Here is an 18738-nt window from a genome sequence, read left to right as displayed (position 1 = left end):
GACCTAAATGTTAAGACTGGACACTATAACACTCTTAGAGGAAAACGTAGGAAGAACACTCTTTGACATAAATCACAGCAAGAACTTATTTGATCCACATCCTAGAGTAATGGAAATAAAAACAAAAATAAACAAATGGGACCTAATGAAACTTCAAAGCTTTTGCACAGCAAAGGAGACCATAAACAAGATGAAAAGAGAACCCTCAGAATGGGAGAAAATATTTGCAAACGAATCAACAGACACAGGATTAATCTCCAAAATATATAAACAGCTCATGCAGCTCAATATTAAAAAAAACAAACAACCCAATCTGAAAATGAGCAGATGACCTAAATAGACAATTCTCCAAAGAAGACATACAGATGGCCAGGAAGCACATGAAAATCTGCTCAACATCACTAATTATTAGAGAAATGCAAATCAAAACTGCAATGAGGTACCACCTCACACCAGTTAGAATGGGCGTCATCAGAAAATCTACAAATAACAAGTGCTGGAGAGGGTGTGGAGAAAAGGGAACCCTCTTGCACTGTTGGTGGGAATGTAAATTGATACAGTCACTATGGAGAACATTATGGAGGTTCCTTAAAAAACTAAAAATAAAATTACCATATCATCCAGCGATCCCACTACTGGGGATATACCCAGAGAAAACCATAATTCAAAAAAGCACATGTACCCCAATGTTCATTGCAGTGCTATTTACAATAGCCAGGTCATGGAAGCAACCTAAATGCCCATCGAGAGACGAATGGATAAAGAAGATGTGGTACATATATACAATGGAATATTACTCAACCATAAAAAGGAACGAAATTGGGTCATTTGTTGAGACGTGGATGGATCTAGAGACTGTCATACAGAGTGAAGTAAGTCAGAGAGAGAAAAACAAATATCGTATATTAACGCATATATGGGGAACCTAGAAAAATGGTACAGATGAACCAATCTGCAAGGCAGAAATTGAGACACATGTAGAGAACAAACGTATGGACACCAAGGGGGTAAAGCGGCGGGGGGGTTGCGGGTGGTGGTGTGATGAATTGCACCAACTGGGATTGACATGTATACACTGATGTGTATAAAATTGATGACTAATAAGAACCTGTGGGCTTCTCTGGTGGCGCAGTGGTTGAGAGTCCACCTGCCGATGCAGGGGATGCGGGTTCGTGCCCTGGTCTGGGAAGATCCCACATGCCGTGGAGCGGCTGGGCCTGTGAGCCATGGCCGCTGAGCCTTCACGTCCGGAGCCTGTGCTCCGCAGCGGGAGAGGCCACAACAGTGAGAGGCCTGCATACCGCAAAAAAAAAAAAAAAAGAGAACCTGCTGTATAAAAAAATAAATTAAATTTTAAAAAATAAATGAACTGTGGGGAAAAAAAAAAAAGCACAGAAAGGCAGTGAGCTGCTTTTCTTTACAGGCTCGCCCCATCCTGTTCTATTTGTGTGTAGTCATCACCCATAAAGTTTCCTTAACAGACTCACCTCCCAGCCTGCTGCATTGGCTCCATACAGCAGGTGAACCAAGGGATTGCTGAGACAGATCTGAGTCCCAACCCGCTGGTGCACAGCCTGGTAAGTTATGTGTGCTGAGGCGAGGCTTCCAGCAAGGAAGTGCCCTAGGGGCCCCTCTACTTATTTGAAAGCACATTTGCACAATAGAAGTCTCAAAGATATATTTTTAAAATTAATAAGCTTTATTCTTAGAGAAGTTCTGGGTTCATAGCAAAATTGAGCTGAAAGTACGGAGTTCCCACATACCCCTCCCTGTCCCCACACATGCACAGCCTCCCCATCACCAGAGTGGAACATTTATTATAATTGATGTACCTAAATTGACACATCACATTCACCCAAAGCCCATGTTTACATTAGGTTTCTCTCCTTATGCTGTACATTCTATGAGTATGGACAAATGTATAATGATACGTGTCCACCCTTATAGTATTATACGGAATAGTTTCACTGCCCTAAAAATCCTCTGTGCTGCTATTCATCCCTCTCTCCCCCCAGTCCTTGGCAACCACTGATCTTTTGCTACCTCCTTAGTTTCACCTTTTCCAGAATGTCGTAGAATTGGAATCATAAAGTATGTAACCTTTTCAGATTGGTTTCTTTTACTTAGTAATATATCTTTAAGGTTTCTCCATGTCTTTTCATGGCTTGATAGCTCATTACTTTTTTGCGCTGAATAGTATTCTGTTGTTTGGATGTCCACAGTTTATTTATCTGTTAACCTACTGAGGGGCATGTTGGTTGCTTCTGAGTTTTGGCAACTTTGAATAAAGCTTCTATAAACATTCATATGCAGGGTTTTGTGTGGACATATATTTTCAGTTCATTTGGGTAAATACCAAGGAGCATGAATCCTGGGCCATATGGTAAGAGTATGTTTAGTATAGTAAGAAACTGCTAAATTGTCTCCCAAAGTGGCTGTGCCCTTTTGCACTCCCACCAGCAGTGAATGAGAGTTCCTGTTGCTCCACATCCTCGTCAGCATTTGGTGTTGTCAGTGTTTGGGATTTTGGCCATCCTAACCAGTATACTGTGATATCTCGTTGTTTTAATTTGCAGTTCTCTAATAACGTGATATTAAACATCTTTTTATATGCTTACTTTCCATCTGTATATCTTGTTTGGTGGTGAGGTGTCTGTTGAGGTGTTTGCCCCATTTTTTAATTGAGTTGTTTGTTTTCTTATTGTTGGGTTTTAAGATTTCTTTGTATATTTTGGGTAACAGTCCTTTATCAAATGTATCTTTTGCAAATATTCTCTCCAGTCTGTGGCTGGTCTTCTTTTTCTCTTGACATTGTCCTTTGTAGAGCAGAAGTTTTAAGTTTTAATGAAGTCCAGCTTATCAGTTATTTCTTTCATGGATCATGCCTCTGCTGTTGTATCTAAAAAGTCATTGCGAAACCCAGGGTCAACTAGGTTTTCTCATCTACGTTATCTTCTAGGAGTTTTATATTTAGGTCTGTTATCCATTTTGACTTAATTTTTGTGAAAGATGTAAGGTCTGTGTATGGGTTCGTTATTTTGCGTTTGGATGTTCAGTTGTTCGAGCACCATTTGTTGAAAAGTCTACCTTTGCTCCATTGTATTGCCTTTGCCTCTTTGTCAAAGATCAATTGACTTTGTTTATGTGGGTCTATTTCTGGACTCTCTATTCTGTTCCATTGATCTATTTGTCTGTTTTTTTGGCCAATGCCACACTGTCTTGATTACTGTAGTTTTATAGTAAGTAAGTCTTGAAGTCAAGTAGTGTCAGTTCTCCTTCAATGCTGGGTTTGCTATTCTGGGTCTTTTACTTCTCCATGTAAAGTTTAGAATTAGTTTGTCAATATCGACAAATAAGTTGCTGGAATTTTGATTGGGACTGCATTGATCAAGTCGGGAAGAACTGACGTCTTGACAATATTGAGCCTTTCCATCTGTAAACATGGAATATCTCCATTTATTTAGTTGTTTAATTTATTTCATCAGTTTTGTAGTTTTTCTTATTTTGATCTTGTACATATTTTATTAGATTTATACCTATGTATTTCATTTTTTTGTTAATATAAATGGTATTGGGTTTTTAATTTCAAATTCCACTTGTTCATTGTTGGTTATAGGAAAGGGCACATATCCAGTTGATTGATGATGCTGTTGAGTTCAGCTATTTTCTTACTAATTTTCTATCTGCAGGATCTCTCCCTTTCTAACAGAGGAGTATTAAAGTCTCTAACTATTATAGTAGATTCATCAATGGATTCATTGTCCATGCAATTCTTTTTCTGCCTCATGTATTTTGATGCTCTGTTTTTAGGCACATACACATTAAGATTGTTAAGTCTTCTTGGTGTATTGACCCCTTTATCATTACATAATGCCCCTCTTTATCCCTGATAACTTTCCTGGACCTGAAGTCTGCTCTAAGTGAAATATACTTTTTTTTTTTAATTAGTGTTAGTATGGTATATCTTTCTTCATCCCTTTACTTTTAATCTGTATATTTATTTATATTTAAAATGGGTTTCCTATAGACAAAGTATTTTGGATCTTGTTTTTGGATTTACTCTGACAATCTCTGTCTTTTAATTGGCATATTTAGACCTTTCATTTTAAAGTGATTATTGATATAGTTGGATTAGTATCTACCATATTTGTTCTGTTTTCTATTTCTTGGCCTGTTCTTATTTCCTGTGTTTTAAAATATTTATTAATTTTTAATTTATTTTTAATTTTTGGCTGTGTCAGGTCTTAGTTGCAGCACCCAGGCTCTTTGTTGTGGCACGTGAGCTTCTCTTTAGTTATGGTACATGGGCTCAGTGGTTGCAGCACGTGGGCTTAGTTTCCCTGCGACGTGTGGGATCCTAGTTCCCTGACCAGGGATCGAACCCACGTCCTCTGCACCAGAAGGCGGATTCTTAACCACTGGACCACCAGGGAAGTCCCCTTTTTTCCTACTTTTGTCTTCCAAACTTTTTCTGCCTTTTGTGGTTTTAGTTGAGCATTTTATGTGATTTTATTCTCTCTCCTTTCTTAGCATATCAATCATACTTCTTTTTGTACTTTTTGTACTTTTTTTAGTGGTTGCCCTAGAGTTTAAAATATACATTTACAACTAATCTAAGTCTACTTTCAAATATTACTGTACCACTTCACGGGTAATGCAAATACTTTATAATAATAAAATATTCCTAATTCCATCCTCCTGTCTTTTGTATCATTGCCATCATTCATTTCATTTCACTTGTGTATGTGTGTATATGTATATACACACATTGCTACTACTATTATTTTGAACAAACTGCTATCTGTTAGATCAATTAAGAATAAAAAACCAAATTTTTTTATTTTACTTTCACTGATTCGTTCTTTGATGCGCTTCCTTTCTTTATGTAGATCCGAGTTTCTGACCTGTATCATTTTCCTTCCCTCTAAAGAACTTCCTTCAGCATTTCTTCACGGCAGATGTACTGGCAACAAATTCCCTCCGTTTTCGTTTGCCTGAGAAAGCCTTCATTTCTCCTTCACTTTTGAGGGATAATTTTGCAGAGTACAGGATTCCAGGTTGGCAGGGGTTTTTTCCTTAACACTTTAAATATTTCACTTCATTTTCCTCTTGCTTGCATGGCTTCTGAGAAGTCGGATGTAATTCTTATCTTTGCTCTTTTATAGGTAAGGTATTTTTCCCCCCTCTGGCTTCTTTCAAGATTTTTTTTCTTTTTTTCTTTTTTGTCTCTGTTTAAATATTGATTTATTTATTTAGGCTGCGCCAGCTCTTTTTTTTTTTTTTTTTGCGGTACGCGGCCCTCTCACTGCTGTGGCCTCTCCCGTTGCGGAGCACAGGCTCCGGACGCGCAGGCTCAGCAGCCATGGCTCACGGACCCAGCCGTTCCGCGGCATGTGGGATCCTCCTGGACCGGGGAACGAACCCGCGCCCCCCACATCGGCAGGCGGATTCTCAACCACTGCGCCACCAGGGAAGCCCTGTGCCAGCTCTTAGTTGCAGCACGTGGGATCTTCGTTGCCGCGTGTGAGATCTTTAATTGTGGTTTGCGGGATCTTTTAGTTTCAGTATGCGGACTTCTTAGTTGCAGCATGTGTGTGGGATCTAGTTCCCCGACCAGGGATTGAACCCGGGCCCCCTTCATTGGGAGCACAGGGTCTTACCCACTGGACCACCAGGAAAGTCCCTAAAGATTTTTATCTTTGATTTTCTAAAGTTTGAATATGAAATGCCTAGGTGTAGTTTTTTGGGTTTTGTTTTTGTTTTTTGCATATATCCTACTTGGTGTTATCTGAGTTTCCTGGATCTGTGTTTTGGTGTCTGACATTAATTTGGGAAATTTTCCAGTCGTTTTTTCCTTCAAATATTCCTTCTGTTCTTTTCTCTCTTTCTTCTACTTCTGGTATTCCTATTATGCACATGTTACACTTTTTAATAGTTGTCCCATAGTTCTTGGATATTCTGTTCTGTTTGGGGGGTATTTTTCAGTCTTTTTTTTTCTCTTTGCTTTTCTGTTTTGGAAGTTTCGATTGTCATTTCCTCAAACTCAGATTCTTTCCTCAGCCGTGTCTAGTCAACTAATGAGCCCATCAAAGGCGTCCTTCTATTTTGTTACGGTGTTTTTGATCTCTAGCATTTTTTTTCAAAGATTCTTTTGATGTGGACATTTTTAAAGTCTTTATTGAATTTGCTACAATATTGCTTCTGTTTTATGTTTTTGTTTTTTTGGCCACGAGGCATGTGGGATCTTAACTCCCCAACCAGGGATCGAACCGCACCCCCTGCATTGAAAGGCGAAGTGTTAACCACTGGACCGCCAGGGAAATCCCCTCTAGCATTTGTTTTGGACCCTTTCTTAGAATGTTCATTCTCTGTTTACATTATCTTTCTGTTCTTGTATGTTTCCTGCTTTTTCTGTAAAAGCCCTTAGAATATTAATCATAATTTTTAAAAATTCCTGGTCTGATAAGTCCAACATTTCTGCCATGTCTGACTCTGGTTCTGATGCTTGTTTACGCTCTTCAAACTGTGCCTTTTGCCTTTTAGTATGCCTTGTAATTTTTTGTTGAAAGGTAGATATGACGTACTGGGTAAAAGGAACTGTGGTAAATAGGCCTTCAGTGATGTGGTGGTAGGTATGAGCGTTGTGGGGGGAGTGTTCTGTAGTCCTATGGTTGGGTCTCAGTCTTTTGATGAACCTTCGGTACCTCTGGACTGGACTTCACCATTGCTTCTCAGTTTTTTTCCCCCGCTTGGGTGGGACAAGATAGCTAAATGGTGCTAGAATTGGGTATTTCCCCTCCCCCAGGTGGGTTAGGCTCTGGTAAATTATTGTCTCCTGAGGGAAGACAACATGCTATATGGGATATTTAAGAATGGTTATGTTTCCTCCGCACTTCCACGTGGGGTCATCAGCTGGAGCAGAACAGCAGTGGCTCTCGTTATCAGAGCGTGAGGTCTCCAGGTTGCTACAGTTCCCACCACTCCCTGATGCTCCTGATATGGAGGCAAAGTGTTGGTTGCCACATGGTCTTACGCTCGGCCGGCTTCACTCATTTATGTTGCTGACTACGTCTCCAAACACAATGAAAGAGACTCAGACTAGATGAGAACCCAAGTAATTTGTTGGCAGTGCAGTTCTGTAGATTGGGAGGACCTTCTCTGTGGGTTCTCACTTGGCCTGATCTTCAGTCCACCATGTTCCCTGGCCCTCCTTCTCTCCCATCCCTTCTCTCTGCTTCTTCGGTCTGTCTTAACCCTGCTCCTTTACTTCCTGCCAGTTCACTCCACCTAAACCTCCTCACCCCTTCCTACCTGGCGTCTTGCTCTCCACCAAGTTCCTCTGGCCCAGGGTCCTGAACCTGGTGATCTGCCTCCACAGTTTTTAGCTTTACCCTCACCTCGGCTTTTCCAGTACTGACCTTTGGGCCAGTTTAGCTCTTGAGTCAACAATTTTTTTCTTTTATTAAAAAAAATTTAAATAGCAAGGTAATGCATGCTTATTCTAAAGTATTCAGGTATCTACAAGTATGTAAGTAAACAGTGAAAGTCACTTTCCCTCTCAGCCCTAGATCCCTCCCTAGATACTAGTTACGTGGTGTGTATCCTTCCAGAACTTTTAAAAAATACATTAGAAATATACAATATAGACATTTAGGGTTATTGTTTTCTTTTAGGGTTATTGTATCCTTCCAGAACTTTTAAAAAATACATTAGAAATATACAATATAGACATTTAGGGTTATTGTTTTCTTTTTTAATGTAATTAGGATCATACCATAAATATTGTTTTGGAAGCTGCTTTTATTTTTTTCTTATTTATTTATTTTTAGCATAAATACCTCTTGGAGATTTTTCAAAGTCAGTGCTGTTGACTGATCCCATTCTTTTCGTAGCTGCATAATATTCGAAAAGTTGGATATGGCATAATTAATTTAACTCTTCCCTATCAATAAGTATTTCAGTGCTATTTTCATCATAGTGAACATGTGAATATTTTTGTACATGTATCTTGGGACTCATTTGCAAATATTTTTGCAAGCTAGAGCCTAGAAGTGAAATTTAAAATTTTGGTAAATATAGTCAAGTTGCTTTTCACAGAAGTGAAGGCATTCTTCACTGAAGTGGAAAGGACACCACGAGCTTCTGTTTCCCCTACCCCACTGTCGAACACATTCTAGAATTGAGTTGTAAATGAAAGCAAAATAGACACACACACTATTTGGAATGATTCCATGTAAAAAGCCTTATACCTCTGTATGTGTGCATGAGGGTATAGCACCAGAGGCACAAAATAAGACTGTCAGAGTTTAAATTCCTGCTGCTTTACTGTTTTCTCACACTGTGACATTAGGTAAATTATTTAACCTTTATGAGTCTCAGTTTCCTGTAAAATAGTGATAACATTAATAACATACCTACCTCATAGATGTATCATCTCTGAGAGAACTGGACAAGTTAAGACTCCTGAAAACCCTTAGATCAGTGCCTGGCCCACAAGAAGGACATTGTATATGTATAAATGTGTAGGGGAGAAGTCTGGAAGGATGCATATGAGATGGAGTCAGTTCTGGCAAGGGAGTGGGATGGAAGGGGGTAAACTGTTTTTACCCTGACTACTTCTGTAATGTTTGGGTATTTTACAACAAGAATGTATTTATATGTCAGTTCTGTGGTTTTTTTAATGATAACTTGAGAACCAGGAAAATGAATGAGATGATTCTCCCAGTAGCAGGATCTGGTGGCTTTTCAAGGCTGCCCAGCATGGGCACAGCTCCTCGGTGTTCTTCATTGCCACTCAGAACAGGGCCAGGGCTGGCAGGAGCAATCGTGGATCCTCACGTGACCTGGAGGAAGCATCCTTCCTGCTCCTCTGCGCAGGCAGCTGGTCAGACCTGGCAGATGCTGGCTGCCTGTTGCCACCAGAGCCCACCCCTGGGCTACCCTGCCCAACCTCTGCTGGCTGCGGTGTGCCCTGCCCTTTATATATCAGGCCTTGACTGTATGGCTGCTTCTCCCACGTCAGCACCTATAGCCAGGCTCCACGCTGCCCTACCACGTGGCACCTAGCACGTACCTGGTGCGTAAGAAGTGTTTAATAGCTGTACTAGCAAATGAGTGAGCCGCCTCCTTCTGAGACCCAGACACCCCCCGCCGACTTCCCGCACAGCCATGTCCTATTTCTGTTCCTTCTCCCATGCCCTAAATGTGGGTTCCCCCCAAGACTTTGGCCGTGAACTTGCCTAGCTCTTCTTTCCAGTCTCCTTCCTTTGGGAGCTTGTTCACCCACCGTCACAGCTTCACCATTCACTCCAGCAGTAAGTGTGTTCCTTCCTCTCCGGATAGGCCACTGCCTCTGCAAAGGCCTTCCCTGCACTCTCAGCCCAAGATCAGTGTAGGTGCCCCATCGGGGCGCCCTTCTGGCATCCTGTCCCTCCCCACAGCAGCATCAATCACCTCATAATCACCGGCTTCTCCCTGCTAGTCTCTGAGCCCTCGGAGGGCAGAGACGGGCTTCACTGCTCACGGCTGCATCTTCTCTTGGACACCAGCCCGGCACCTGGCTTTTAGTAGGTGCTCAGGGAAGATTCGTGGAATGAATGATATGTTTGCAAATTCTATCTTCTCACCTGTTTTTCAGTCTCATATTCCCAGCTACCTAGAGCAGTGATACCTAAACCTAGCTGATCATCAGACTCCCCTGGGAGCTTTTTAAAAACTAAAAGTGAAGAGAGCCAGGCACAGGCCTGTGAGCTGTGTGTGCTCTCATCTGAATAGGTACAGAATATCTCTAGAAAGCTGTGCAAGAAACTAAGGGTCTTGGGTGAGCAGTAGGAAGGAGACTTTTTACCGTATTTGATTTTGTATCACGTAAAATATTTATTGTTTTTTAAATTTAAATAGAGAACAACTCAGGGGCCACAATAAATAAACAATTCAGAACCCGATAAGGAATGACGTTTATTCCTTGGATTGGATGTTTATTCCAGATTCTAATGAACCTGTATATCGGAATACTTCCGCAGCAAGGCTGGTCATCAGCCAGGTTTGGGAGCTGCCTTCCCAGGGAACAGCCCCACCTGTAGGTCCTTCTGTCGTCTCAAATGCAAACTCAGGTCTCATCATTCTTGCCCTAAAACTTGCTTTTCCTCCAGCGTTCAACTATCTTTTCTGTTCTTTCTCTGTGCAAATCTTGTCCATCCTTCCGGGCCCTGACAATATCAGCTACAGTGACATCCTGGCAGGTATCAAAGACATGGCTGTATTGACACACACCCGTCCTATTCATTCATCCATCATGCCTTCTCTAGTGTACTTAATTGGAGTGACAGTGTTGATGCATAGGCTTAGCAGTGTGACCCTTCCCTGACACACACACACACCTGCGCACATTCCAGTACCTTTAGCTCATCGTGCAGGCCGGGGCTGCTGGTTCAGGAGAAAGGTGGGGGCAGGCTGGAGGGGCACTTCACGGTTTATCAAGCTAAGGAGAGATGCCTCATCCCTCGTATTCCCAACACTCGTGCCCCGCCACTTCTGGCCAGTCCTCTGTGACTGCTCCAGCCCATACCGATCTTACTCCTTTGAATCCTAAACATAGCAGTTTAGGACTTAATTGTTCCACGTATGTTGATTTGGTTCTCTGAATAGACTGTAAATTCCTTGAGGGTGGTGAAGACATAATCATACTTTAACTTCGTTACCCAAGCTCAACGCTGGGCTGGTTGACAATCAGTACAACTTGCTGGGTCACTGACATTCATTTTCCTTTCCTCCCTTTTTGGCAGGACTGGGGGTAAGAGGAGTCAGAGATCAAGGGAAATCTCTTGAGAGGTCAGGGGTATGATGATTAATAATAATAATAGTTACCCTTTATGGAGCAGCTCCGATCTGAAAGCCTCTGTGCTAGTGTTTCACAGCGTATTACATTCTTTATATCTTATCCTTATGAGAGCACTGGGAGGCAGGTATTATTATCCCCCTTTACAGAGGTCAAACAGTAGCTTGTAACCCGTGGAGCCATGATCGGAACCCTGTTCCCAATCCTGTACTCCTCAGGAGCGTAGCCAGGAGGAGGGGCAGATGAGAGAGCCTGGGGGTGGGGGACACATCGGTGGTGACACTCAGGGGGATGAGGTCAGTGACACAGATGGCCACCAAGGCCCTACCACCTAGTGGGAGACAGCAAGGCCCTGCCACGCACTTTGTTCCAGGCCTTCTGCACACCAGCAGGAGAAATGGCCTGCTCCCTGACCCCTGCCCTCCTCTAAGATTTGCACTAACTCCTAAAACCCCATTTCTTTTTTGGTTTTTAAAGGCAATTGAGAAGTACGAGATGGAGAAGAAGGCTTTAAAAGGAGAGAGAAGTCACGGCAGCTTGGGAGACAAAGGCAAAACTCCTTTCTCATAGCCTTGATGGTGTTTTTGTGGGGTTTGGTTTTTTAGTATCTAAAATGTAATCGAGTAGGAGTCTGGAGTCTCAGATGAGGGTATTTTTAGCCTCTTCTGAAAGAGCCTTTAATCTGACTTCTTGGCATAGGGCAAGAAAGGGGGGAGGGACAACACCATTTCCAGACGACCTGTATGGGACACACTGCACCAGGTGCTTTCATACGTATCCCCCTGTTAAAGGTTCCTAATGCCCCCTACCTGTGAGGCGGGTGCCGTAGAAAGTGTTTTATAGATGAGAGAATAGGCTTGGGGGTAAGGGAACAACTTGCCGAAAGCCACACAGCTTGTCTGCGGCAGGTCCTGGATTCTCCCCAGCCTGACTTCAAAGCCCACGTTTTATCTACTCCTCCTGGCTGCTTCTCTGGCTCAAGCAGTCTAATCAAATGAGGGGAATCTTAGTAAGTCAGCAACCCAGGTGGGATCTAGGGAGACTAATAGTGTGCGTGTCATCTGCTCAGGTTGAATGAAAAATCACAGGTATGATCACCACACAGCAGTGGACAGACCCCGTGGTTACTCACATCCTATTTCTCTTTTTCCATACTTCTGCAGAAAAGAGCGAAAGAAAATCTCAGTATATTTGCAAAGGCTCAGAATCCAGGAATGTCAAATCTTTCATTATCAAAAGGGTAAGAGATCTATTGCTAGGTCTGTTTCTGCTGGGCATGGACTAGATTTTATTCCCAGGGAGGGGATACTTGGCACCTGGATGGTGACTACGCAGGAAAATGGCAGAATTCCCTTTTTAGAGAATCTTAAAGTATTTTAATAATGCTGGAATTTCTCATAACGCCTCAAAAAGGTAGAATGAGGAGTGTTCTAGAGGTCATTTGTCTGTTTATTTTTAGAACTCAGAAGATGTTTGCCCTTAGAAACAGTGAGTTCAGATTCAGTTCACACAGCCACTGTGCTGCGCAGCTCCGTGGGGCCCATTCCCACAGCAGTACTGGTTTTGTCGGTCACTGCAGATAGTCCGGGACGCTGGCAGTCGGGAACAGTCAGAGGATGTGTCCAGCATCAGGCAGCTTTTCAGTAGCAGAGACCTGCTTCCCTCTCAGATCCTCAGACCTGCGGCCAGGCTCTCTCTGCTGCCTCTGCAACCACAGCCTGGCCCCGCCATACAGCCGCCCCAGTTAAGATCCTCCTAAGCTGGCTCTTTAACTACCCAGCTCGTGTGTATTCAAACCTTGAAATGCTGGGGAACACGTTATCCTTTTTTCACTTTTTAGCCACACAGCATAAGGCCCGATGGTTGACGGTCTGCATTGAAACTGTCATACTACCCATGATGGTGGCTGAGCACATTTAAATGTCCTGTCCAAGGCAGGACAGCTAGTAAATGGGAGAGCTGACATCTGACTCAGAGTCAAAGCAGTTAATCACTGAGTTCTTCCATTGTCAAGGCCATAGCCCAGTTAGAGAGGAACTCAGTCCCTCAGCATGTTTCCAGTAGGTGCCTTTGGGTGGTGGTAATAGGTTTCCTCTTTCTACTTTTCTGTATTTTTACATTTTTTATAGTCATATTTTATTTTTATTCTAAAAATCCATTTAATATATATGTTAAGAACCATAGGGATGGTTGTATCCTTTGATCTAATAGTGCCATTTTGAGAAATTCATACTAAATAAATAACCCCAAAGGGGTGAACCGTATGCTCCAAGTTACTAATAAATAATATTAATTTGAAGTGATCGGTGAGTAGTTAAAGCAATCTTGTTAACAAGATATATTATGTTAAATGATAAATTTGAAGACAGTGTAACAATGTGAAATATCTAAAGTTAAGTGGATAAAGCAGGACGTCGAAGTGTGTGTGTACATATACGTATTCTAAAATGATTGAAGTAACATACATATCTGTATACATGTGCTCAAAGCCAGAAAGGGAAGGTGGAAATAATGTATATAGGTGTTTGGTAAGGGGTGCTGCGATCATGAACGCACTCTATAAAACACTCTGTCTATAAGGTTGTTATATTGTCTCCGTGATAAAAAGCAGATACTGTATTGTTTTAAACTGTCAAAATGATGGACCCCATTTTCGTATTCTGCTTTTTTCTTCAGAAAATAGCAGACAAAAATATGCTGGCAGAGCTGTACCAGTATGCACAGTTTGACGTCTCTAAGCCAAACAACCTTCCAAATGGGGTGGACTTCTATGACATGGTGGGCAATGTGATCCAGGCTGAGAGAAACCCCCTTAGTGGCAAGGTAAGGAAAGAGAGCGGCAGCCCCTCTGTGATATCCAGCCAGCCTCACACCAACCTGTGCGGCAGACACAGCGGTCCCAGTTTTACACACCAGGAAACCAAGAGTGGTGGCAATTAAGTTGCTGAGGGCCACACAGTTTGCAAGTGACTGAGCTGAGATTAGACGCCAGGCCCACGTTTCCTCCAAAACCTACATCCTTTCTCCCAGACCTCCGGTCTCCCAACTAACTGCTCTGATCACGTATCCTATTAGCACAACATTTTGAGTTCACACCCTCATGATATATGTTTCTTTATAAATGATATATGTGTTCTGTTGTCAGTCACGATGTTGTATATTGGTAAATTTAATTTCTTTTTTTTCTTAATTAGACATTAGTTAGAATATTTACTTCCCATACCCTGTGGTACCCCTTGGGGTGAGTCACCCACTTGGAGAGCAGTTCACACTGGGTTCCTTAGGAAGGAAGGAAGGGAGAATTCGAAGGCCCTGAAGAACCTGTGTGCGTGTGAGACAACGCTGGCCACTCAGGAGCTGGGGGATAGTTGTGAGGAGGGGTGGAGAGGGGAGGAGGCCCAGAAAATGGTCTCGGCAGCCTTACAGCTGTGCCTCATCGCCCTTCACGACGGCACAACTCCAGGGTCTCCAAAGCAGCTATGACATTGTATCCTCAGCTCCTAACTAGTCACCCTCACCCCCATTCTTGGGACCCAGCTTTGCAGTCCCTTCTGTCTGTACTTCTCACTGCTGCTTCAAACCACACCCCCCTCTCTCCCTCTTTCTCCCTCTCCCTGCCCACCCCCATCTCCTCCTCCCTGTCTCCCTCTCCCTCCTCTGCCTTCTTCTCCCCCTCTTCATGATTTTTCCCTGCTGCCCACTCTTCTGGCTGTGTCTCTACCTCTGTTCCATCTTGCATTCAGACTTCCTAAGAGCAATGATCTGTTTAGGCCAGTCACTGCCCAGTATGACAATGGTGTCTGCTGGATTTCCAGTGCCGGGCTCTGGCGTGGACTGCAGTCAGTAAGCTGCCTTTCACCAGGTGCTGGTCCCCAGGGCAGGCAGTGGTCACCCTGGGATCAGGTACCTGATCCACTGCTTTCTTTGTCAGAGAGGTAGAGGAGCAGCAGGCACTCAGAGCATCACATTCTCTCCAGGACAATGTAAAAAGATGCTCACCACGTGGATTCTGTGATAGCAAGGGACTGGAGGGCAGTACATCTTTGGTGGTTAAGTAGCTCTCTGGGCTCCAGTTTCTTCTCCTATAAAATAGGGATAACAGGGCTTCCCTGGTGGCACAGTGGTTGAGAGTCCGCCTGCCGATGCAGGGGACGCGGGTTCGTGCCCCTGTCCGGGAAGATCCCACATGCCGTGGAGCGGCTGGGCCCGTGAGCCATGGCCGCTGAGCCTGCGCGTCCGGAGCCTGTGCTCCGCAACGGGAGAGGCCACAGCAGTGAGAGGCCCGCGTACCGCAAAAAAAAAAAAAATAGGGATAACAATAGTCTCTACCTTGAAGTATTATTGTAAATTAAATAAGATAATATACATAAGCACACTTAGCACAGTGCTTAGTAAGTCATAATTGCTCAAAAAATGATAGTTTTTATTATCAATGTTATTAGAAAAGTTTAATGATCAATAATAGAAGAACAGTAGAGTCATTTTTGGTTTATACATGATGGACTACTTAGCCACTACAATGAATATTTATGAAGAGTGTATTTTAACATGCTATGCTATGTTGTTAAATGAAAAACATCGGTATATAAAATTGCAGTACAATGTTACATAAGCACACACAGGAAAATCTGGGGTGAAACCATACATAGACTAGCATTCATACACTAGCATACATACACTAGCATTCTCTGAGTAATAACATTGTAGTTTTTTAAAAAAATTTTTATTGAAACATAGTTTATTTACAATGTTGTGTTAGTTTCAGGTGTACAAGATTATAGGTTTTTTCTTCTTCCTTTTTATATAATTTAAAAATGGAAGAAAGACCTTTGGAAATGGATGGGGTGTTTCACAGACCCGCCGTTCCTGTGAGACCTTCCAGCACCTCTGCTGCCCCTGACAGGCCCGCTGGCCCAGCCACATGTGCTCTTGCTCCATTTGCTGTGTGGGTGGCCCCCAGGACAGTGACTACGATGCTACTTAATGTCCCATTTTTTAGGTCCCCTGGGGAATGTTTTCCTGAGGGCTTAATCCCAAGAAAAACTGTGCATCTACGGGAATGCTTTTAGTCTTATAACTGATGCTGGTTCCTGCTTTTCTTTGGCTCCCAGGAAACCCAAGGCAGATATGTGCCCTGGCTTTAAAAGGACCCTCTTCCATCCTGCTCGGGGGCCATCCCAAATTTTACTTGCCTCCTCCTGGGATTCCTTCTCTCAAATGTCTGTTTACCTGTGAACACCTTCAGGGCAGGGACTCTCCATTAACATCCCGAGCACCTAGGTGCTCGATAAATATCTGTTGAAGAGCTGAAATGAAATCTTTTTGAAAGGAAGCAGGAGCGTGAATAAATAAACAATAAAGAACTAGCACACTCTTAACAAGTGTTGCCTAAGTGCCCGGCACTGTTCTAAGTGAGTATGTATGCTTTGCGTGTGTGTCACTCATTCATTTAACCCTCATAGCAGTCCTGGAAGTAGGGACTGTCGTCATCATCATCTCCATTTCCCAGATGAGGAAATTGAGCACAGACAGTTTCAGTAACATTGCTCAGGGTCACGCAGCTAATAAGCTTAAGAGCTGGATTAGAATCCAGGCCGTGCGGTAGCAGTCTGTGCTCTCCACCTCTCTGACGATACTGCCTCTCTAAGGAAACATGAGGAATGGCGGAAAAGACAAAGCCAAGAGCAGGGCTCAGAGAGCTCCTTGCTAACTAGGGTGGCTTGTGTATCAATGCACCATGCCCTCAGCTTCTGTAGGCTTGAAGGGAGTGCCAAGGAGTCTTTCCCTTTGCATCCAGGATGGGGGCAAGAGAGAGATCTCTGCTCCTCTTAATGGTAAGAGGAGAGGCAGCCTTACCATGTCTCTGGGGCCAGGCTGCCTGCTTTTGAGCCTCCTAGGCTATGTAAGCTTAGGCAAGAATCCTGACCTTTCGACCCTCATTTTTCTCTTCTATAAATTGGGGATAACAGTTCCACCAACCAGCACCAACCGCAGAGATAGATGATGAAAAATAAAGTGAGATAAACAATGAACGGCATAGCTCAGTGCCTGATACATGGCAAGCATTCACCAAATGTTACATATTATTGTGGTAGCAGCTTTGGAGTCAGGGAAGGTTCAAGACCCAGTTTAGGACAATGAAGCCTGAATTTTCTGCCTCTCTGAGTTCACTGATAATTCTGTTCTAATTTTAGAACTCCATATGCTTACTGCTAACTCAGCAGGATTTCATGGTCCAGTGATTTGCATCTGTATAATATCTGTGTTTGTTGATACTGATTATTATTGAATGAACACAGATGACAGCATGGAGCAACTGCCTAGAGTTATGGGTTCCGACCCTGGCTCTGCCACTTGCTGGCTGTGTTACTTTGGGCAAGAGACTTCAGCAATATATTTATTTTGGCCGCGCCACGTGGCTTGCAGGATCTTAGTTCCCCCACCAGGGATCAAACCCGTGCCCTCAACAGTGAAAACGCAGAGTCCTAACCTCTGGACCTCCAGGGATTCCTGTGACTTCATCAGTTTAGTCCTCAGTTTCCTCATCTGTGAAATGGAGATAATAACACATGCCTTGTGTGATTATTGTAAGGGTTAAATGAGAACATGTAAAAACACCTGGCAAGGTAAATAGTTGGCACTCACTGAAAGGTTAGGTGGGTTTTTTTTTTAAGTTGACCCCAAAGTGTGTTGACTCCAAAGACGTCTGGCGGGGAGGTGGTGTGATTAATGACAGTAACAAGCCATGGAACATAGGTGGAAAAGCAGGTTTTGAGTGGAGATGATTATGAATCTGGCTGTGGCTCCAGGTAAATTTCAAAGAATAAATAAGTAAATAAATAAACAATAACAATAGCAATAATCATGTGAATTTTGTTTCTTTTCAAGTCTTTCTGTTCAGATAGAGAATTAGAGCAGTTTCTCTGTTCTCCTTCTGTAAGAGCCATGTGGCTGGATAGCTTCTGGTGGATCTTTCATGAAAGGTACCAGGTAAATGCAAATCCGACGGCTTCTCTCCCTCACTTAAGTTATTTTTCTGTGGCACAAACCCCAGCCTCTTTAACGTGGGCTGTAAGCCCTTCTGATTCCACGGACCGCCCCGGCAGCCTCATCTGTCACACCCTGTCCCTTCCCCACCCATGCCTTGTCCATGCACCCTGGGCTGTAAACATTGCACCACGTCCTGCAGCTCCCCAGAGCATTAAGAACTGGTCCGTGTCACATGGCTGGTCAATGGCAGGGCAGAGAGTAAAGTCAGGACCTCCTGGCCCAGAGTTTGGGTGCTTTCCTCGACATTCTACCTCTCTGTATGTGTTTTATAGATCCTATAAAACAAATCAGTGTAGTATTTCATAAATAATATGAGATTAATTACCTTGAGAATAAGATTCCTAAAAATGAGAGAAATACTTAGTTAAGATTCCCAGTCCTTGGCCGCTTCAACAAGGGGCTCTAGTAATTCCTTCTCCGTTTTTATTCCCGGTAGCCAAAGAAGGAAGTCCAGAACAAGCTGTTCGACCGGATAGCCCAGCACTACGCCTTTCTTTTGTCTTGTGAATCCAGGTCCCACTACGAAGAGGCTCTCTTAAAAGTGAGCATCAATCGCTGTTCAGGAAAAAAAATCACATTGGATAGCTGTTCACTGCTAGTGCCAAGTTAATGCCCTTAACGTGCTTTCCATAAGGGAGTAATTAGTAAGTTGTGATGTATTCATATACTGACTTGTAATGCAGCAGTTACCCAAAATAAGGTAGATCTATATATACTGATAGGGAAGATGTAATGATGTATTTCAAGTGAAAAACAAAACTCCATGTTAGAAAAATTATATGTATATGTATGTGTGCCTATGAGTAGAAAAAAAAGTCTGGAAAAATATTTACCAAACTCATAGCAATGCT

The 18738-nt window shown here is 43.0% G+C and overlaps 1 protein-coding gene across 1 annotated transcript in view; it reads left to right on the top strand.

Moving 5' to 3' along the window:
* The first annotated feature begins 1440 nt into the window (after positions 1–1440).
* The window catches only part of FAM227A (family with sequence similarity 227 member A), a 72065-nt gene continuing 54767 nt past the window's right edge, over positions 1441–18738 (top strand). Inside the window, exons 1-5 of the mRNA XM_049694941.1 lie at positions 1441–1577; positions 11315–11387; positions 12001–12077; positions 13514–13660; positions 17726–17827. Of these exons, the coding sequence (XP_049550898.1) occupies positions 11333–11387; positions 12001–12077; positions 13514–13660; positions 17726–17827 (381 nt within the window). The 5' untranslated portion in view covers positions 1441–1577; positions 11315–11332. The remainder of the gene's footprint in view (positions 1578–11314; positions 11388–12000; positions 12078–13513; positions 13661–17725; positions 17828–18738) is intronic.

This window comes from Orcinus orca, chromosome 11, assembly GCF_937001465.1.
Source record: "Orcinus orca chromosome 11, mOrcOrc1.1, whole genome shotgun sequence".
Lineage (NCBI taxonomy): Eukaryota > Metazoa > Chordata > Mammalia > Artiodactyla > Delphinidae > Orcinus > Orcinus orca.
The sequence above is the reverse complement of the archived record's forward strand: the minus strand, read 5'-3'. Positions and strand labels throughout refer to the sequence as shown.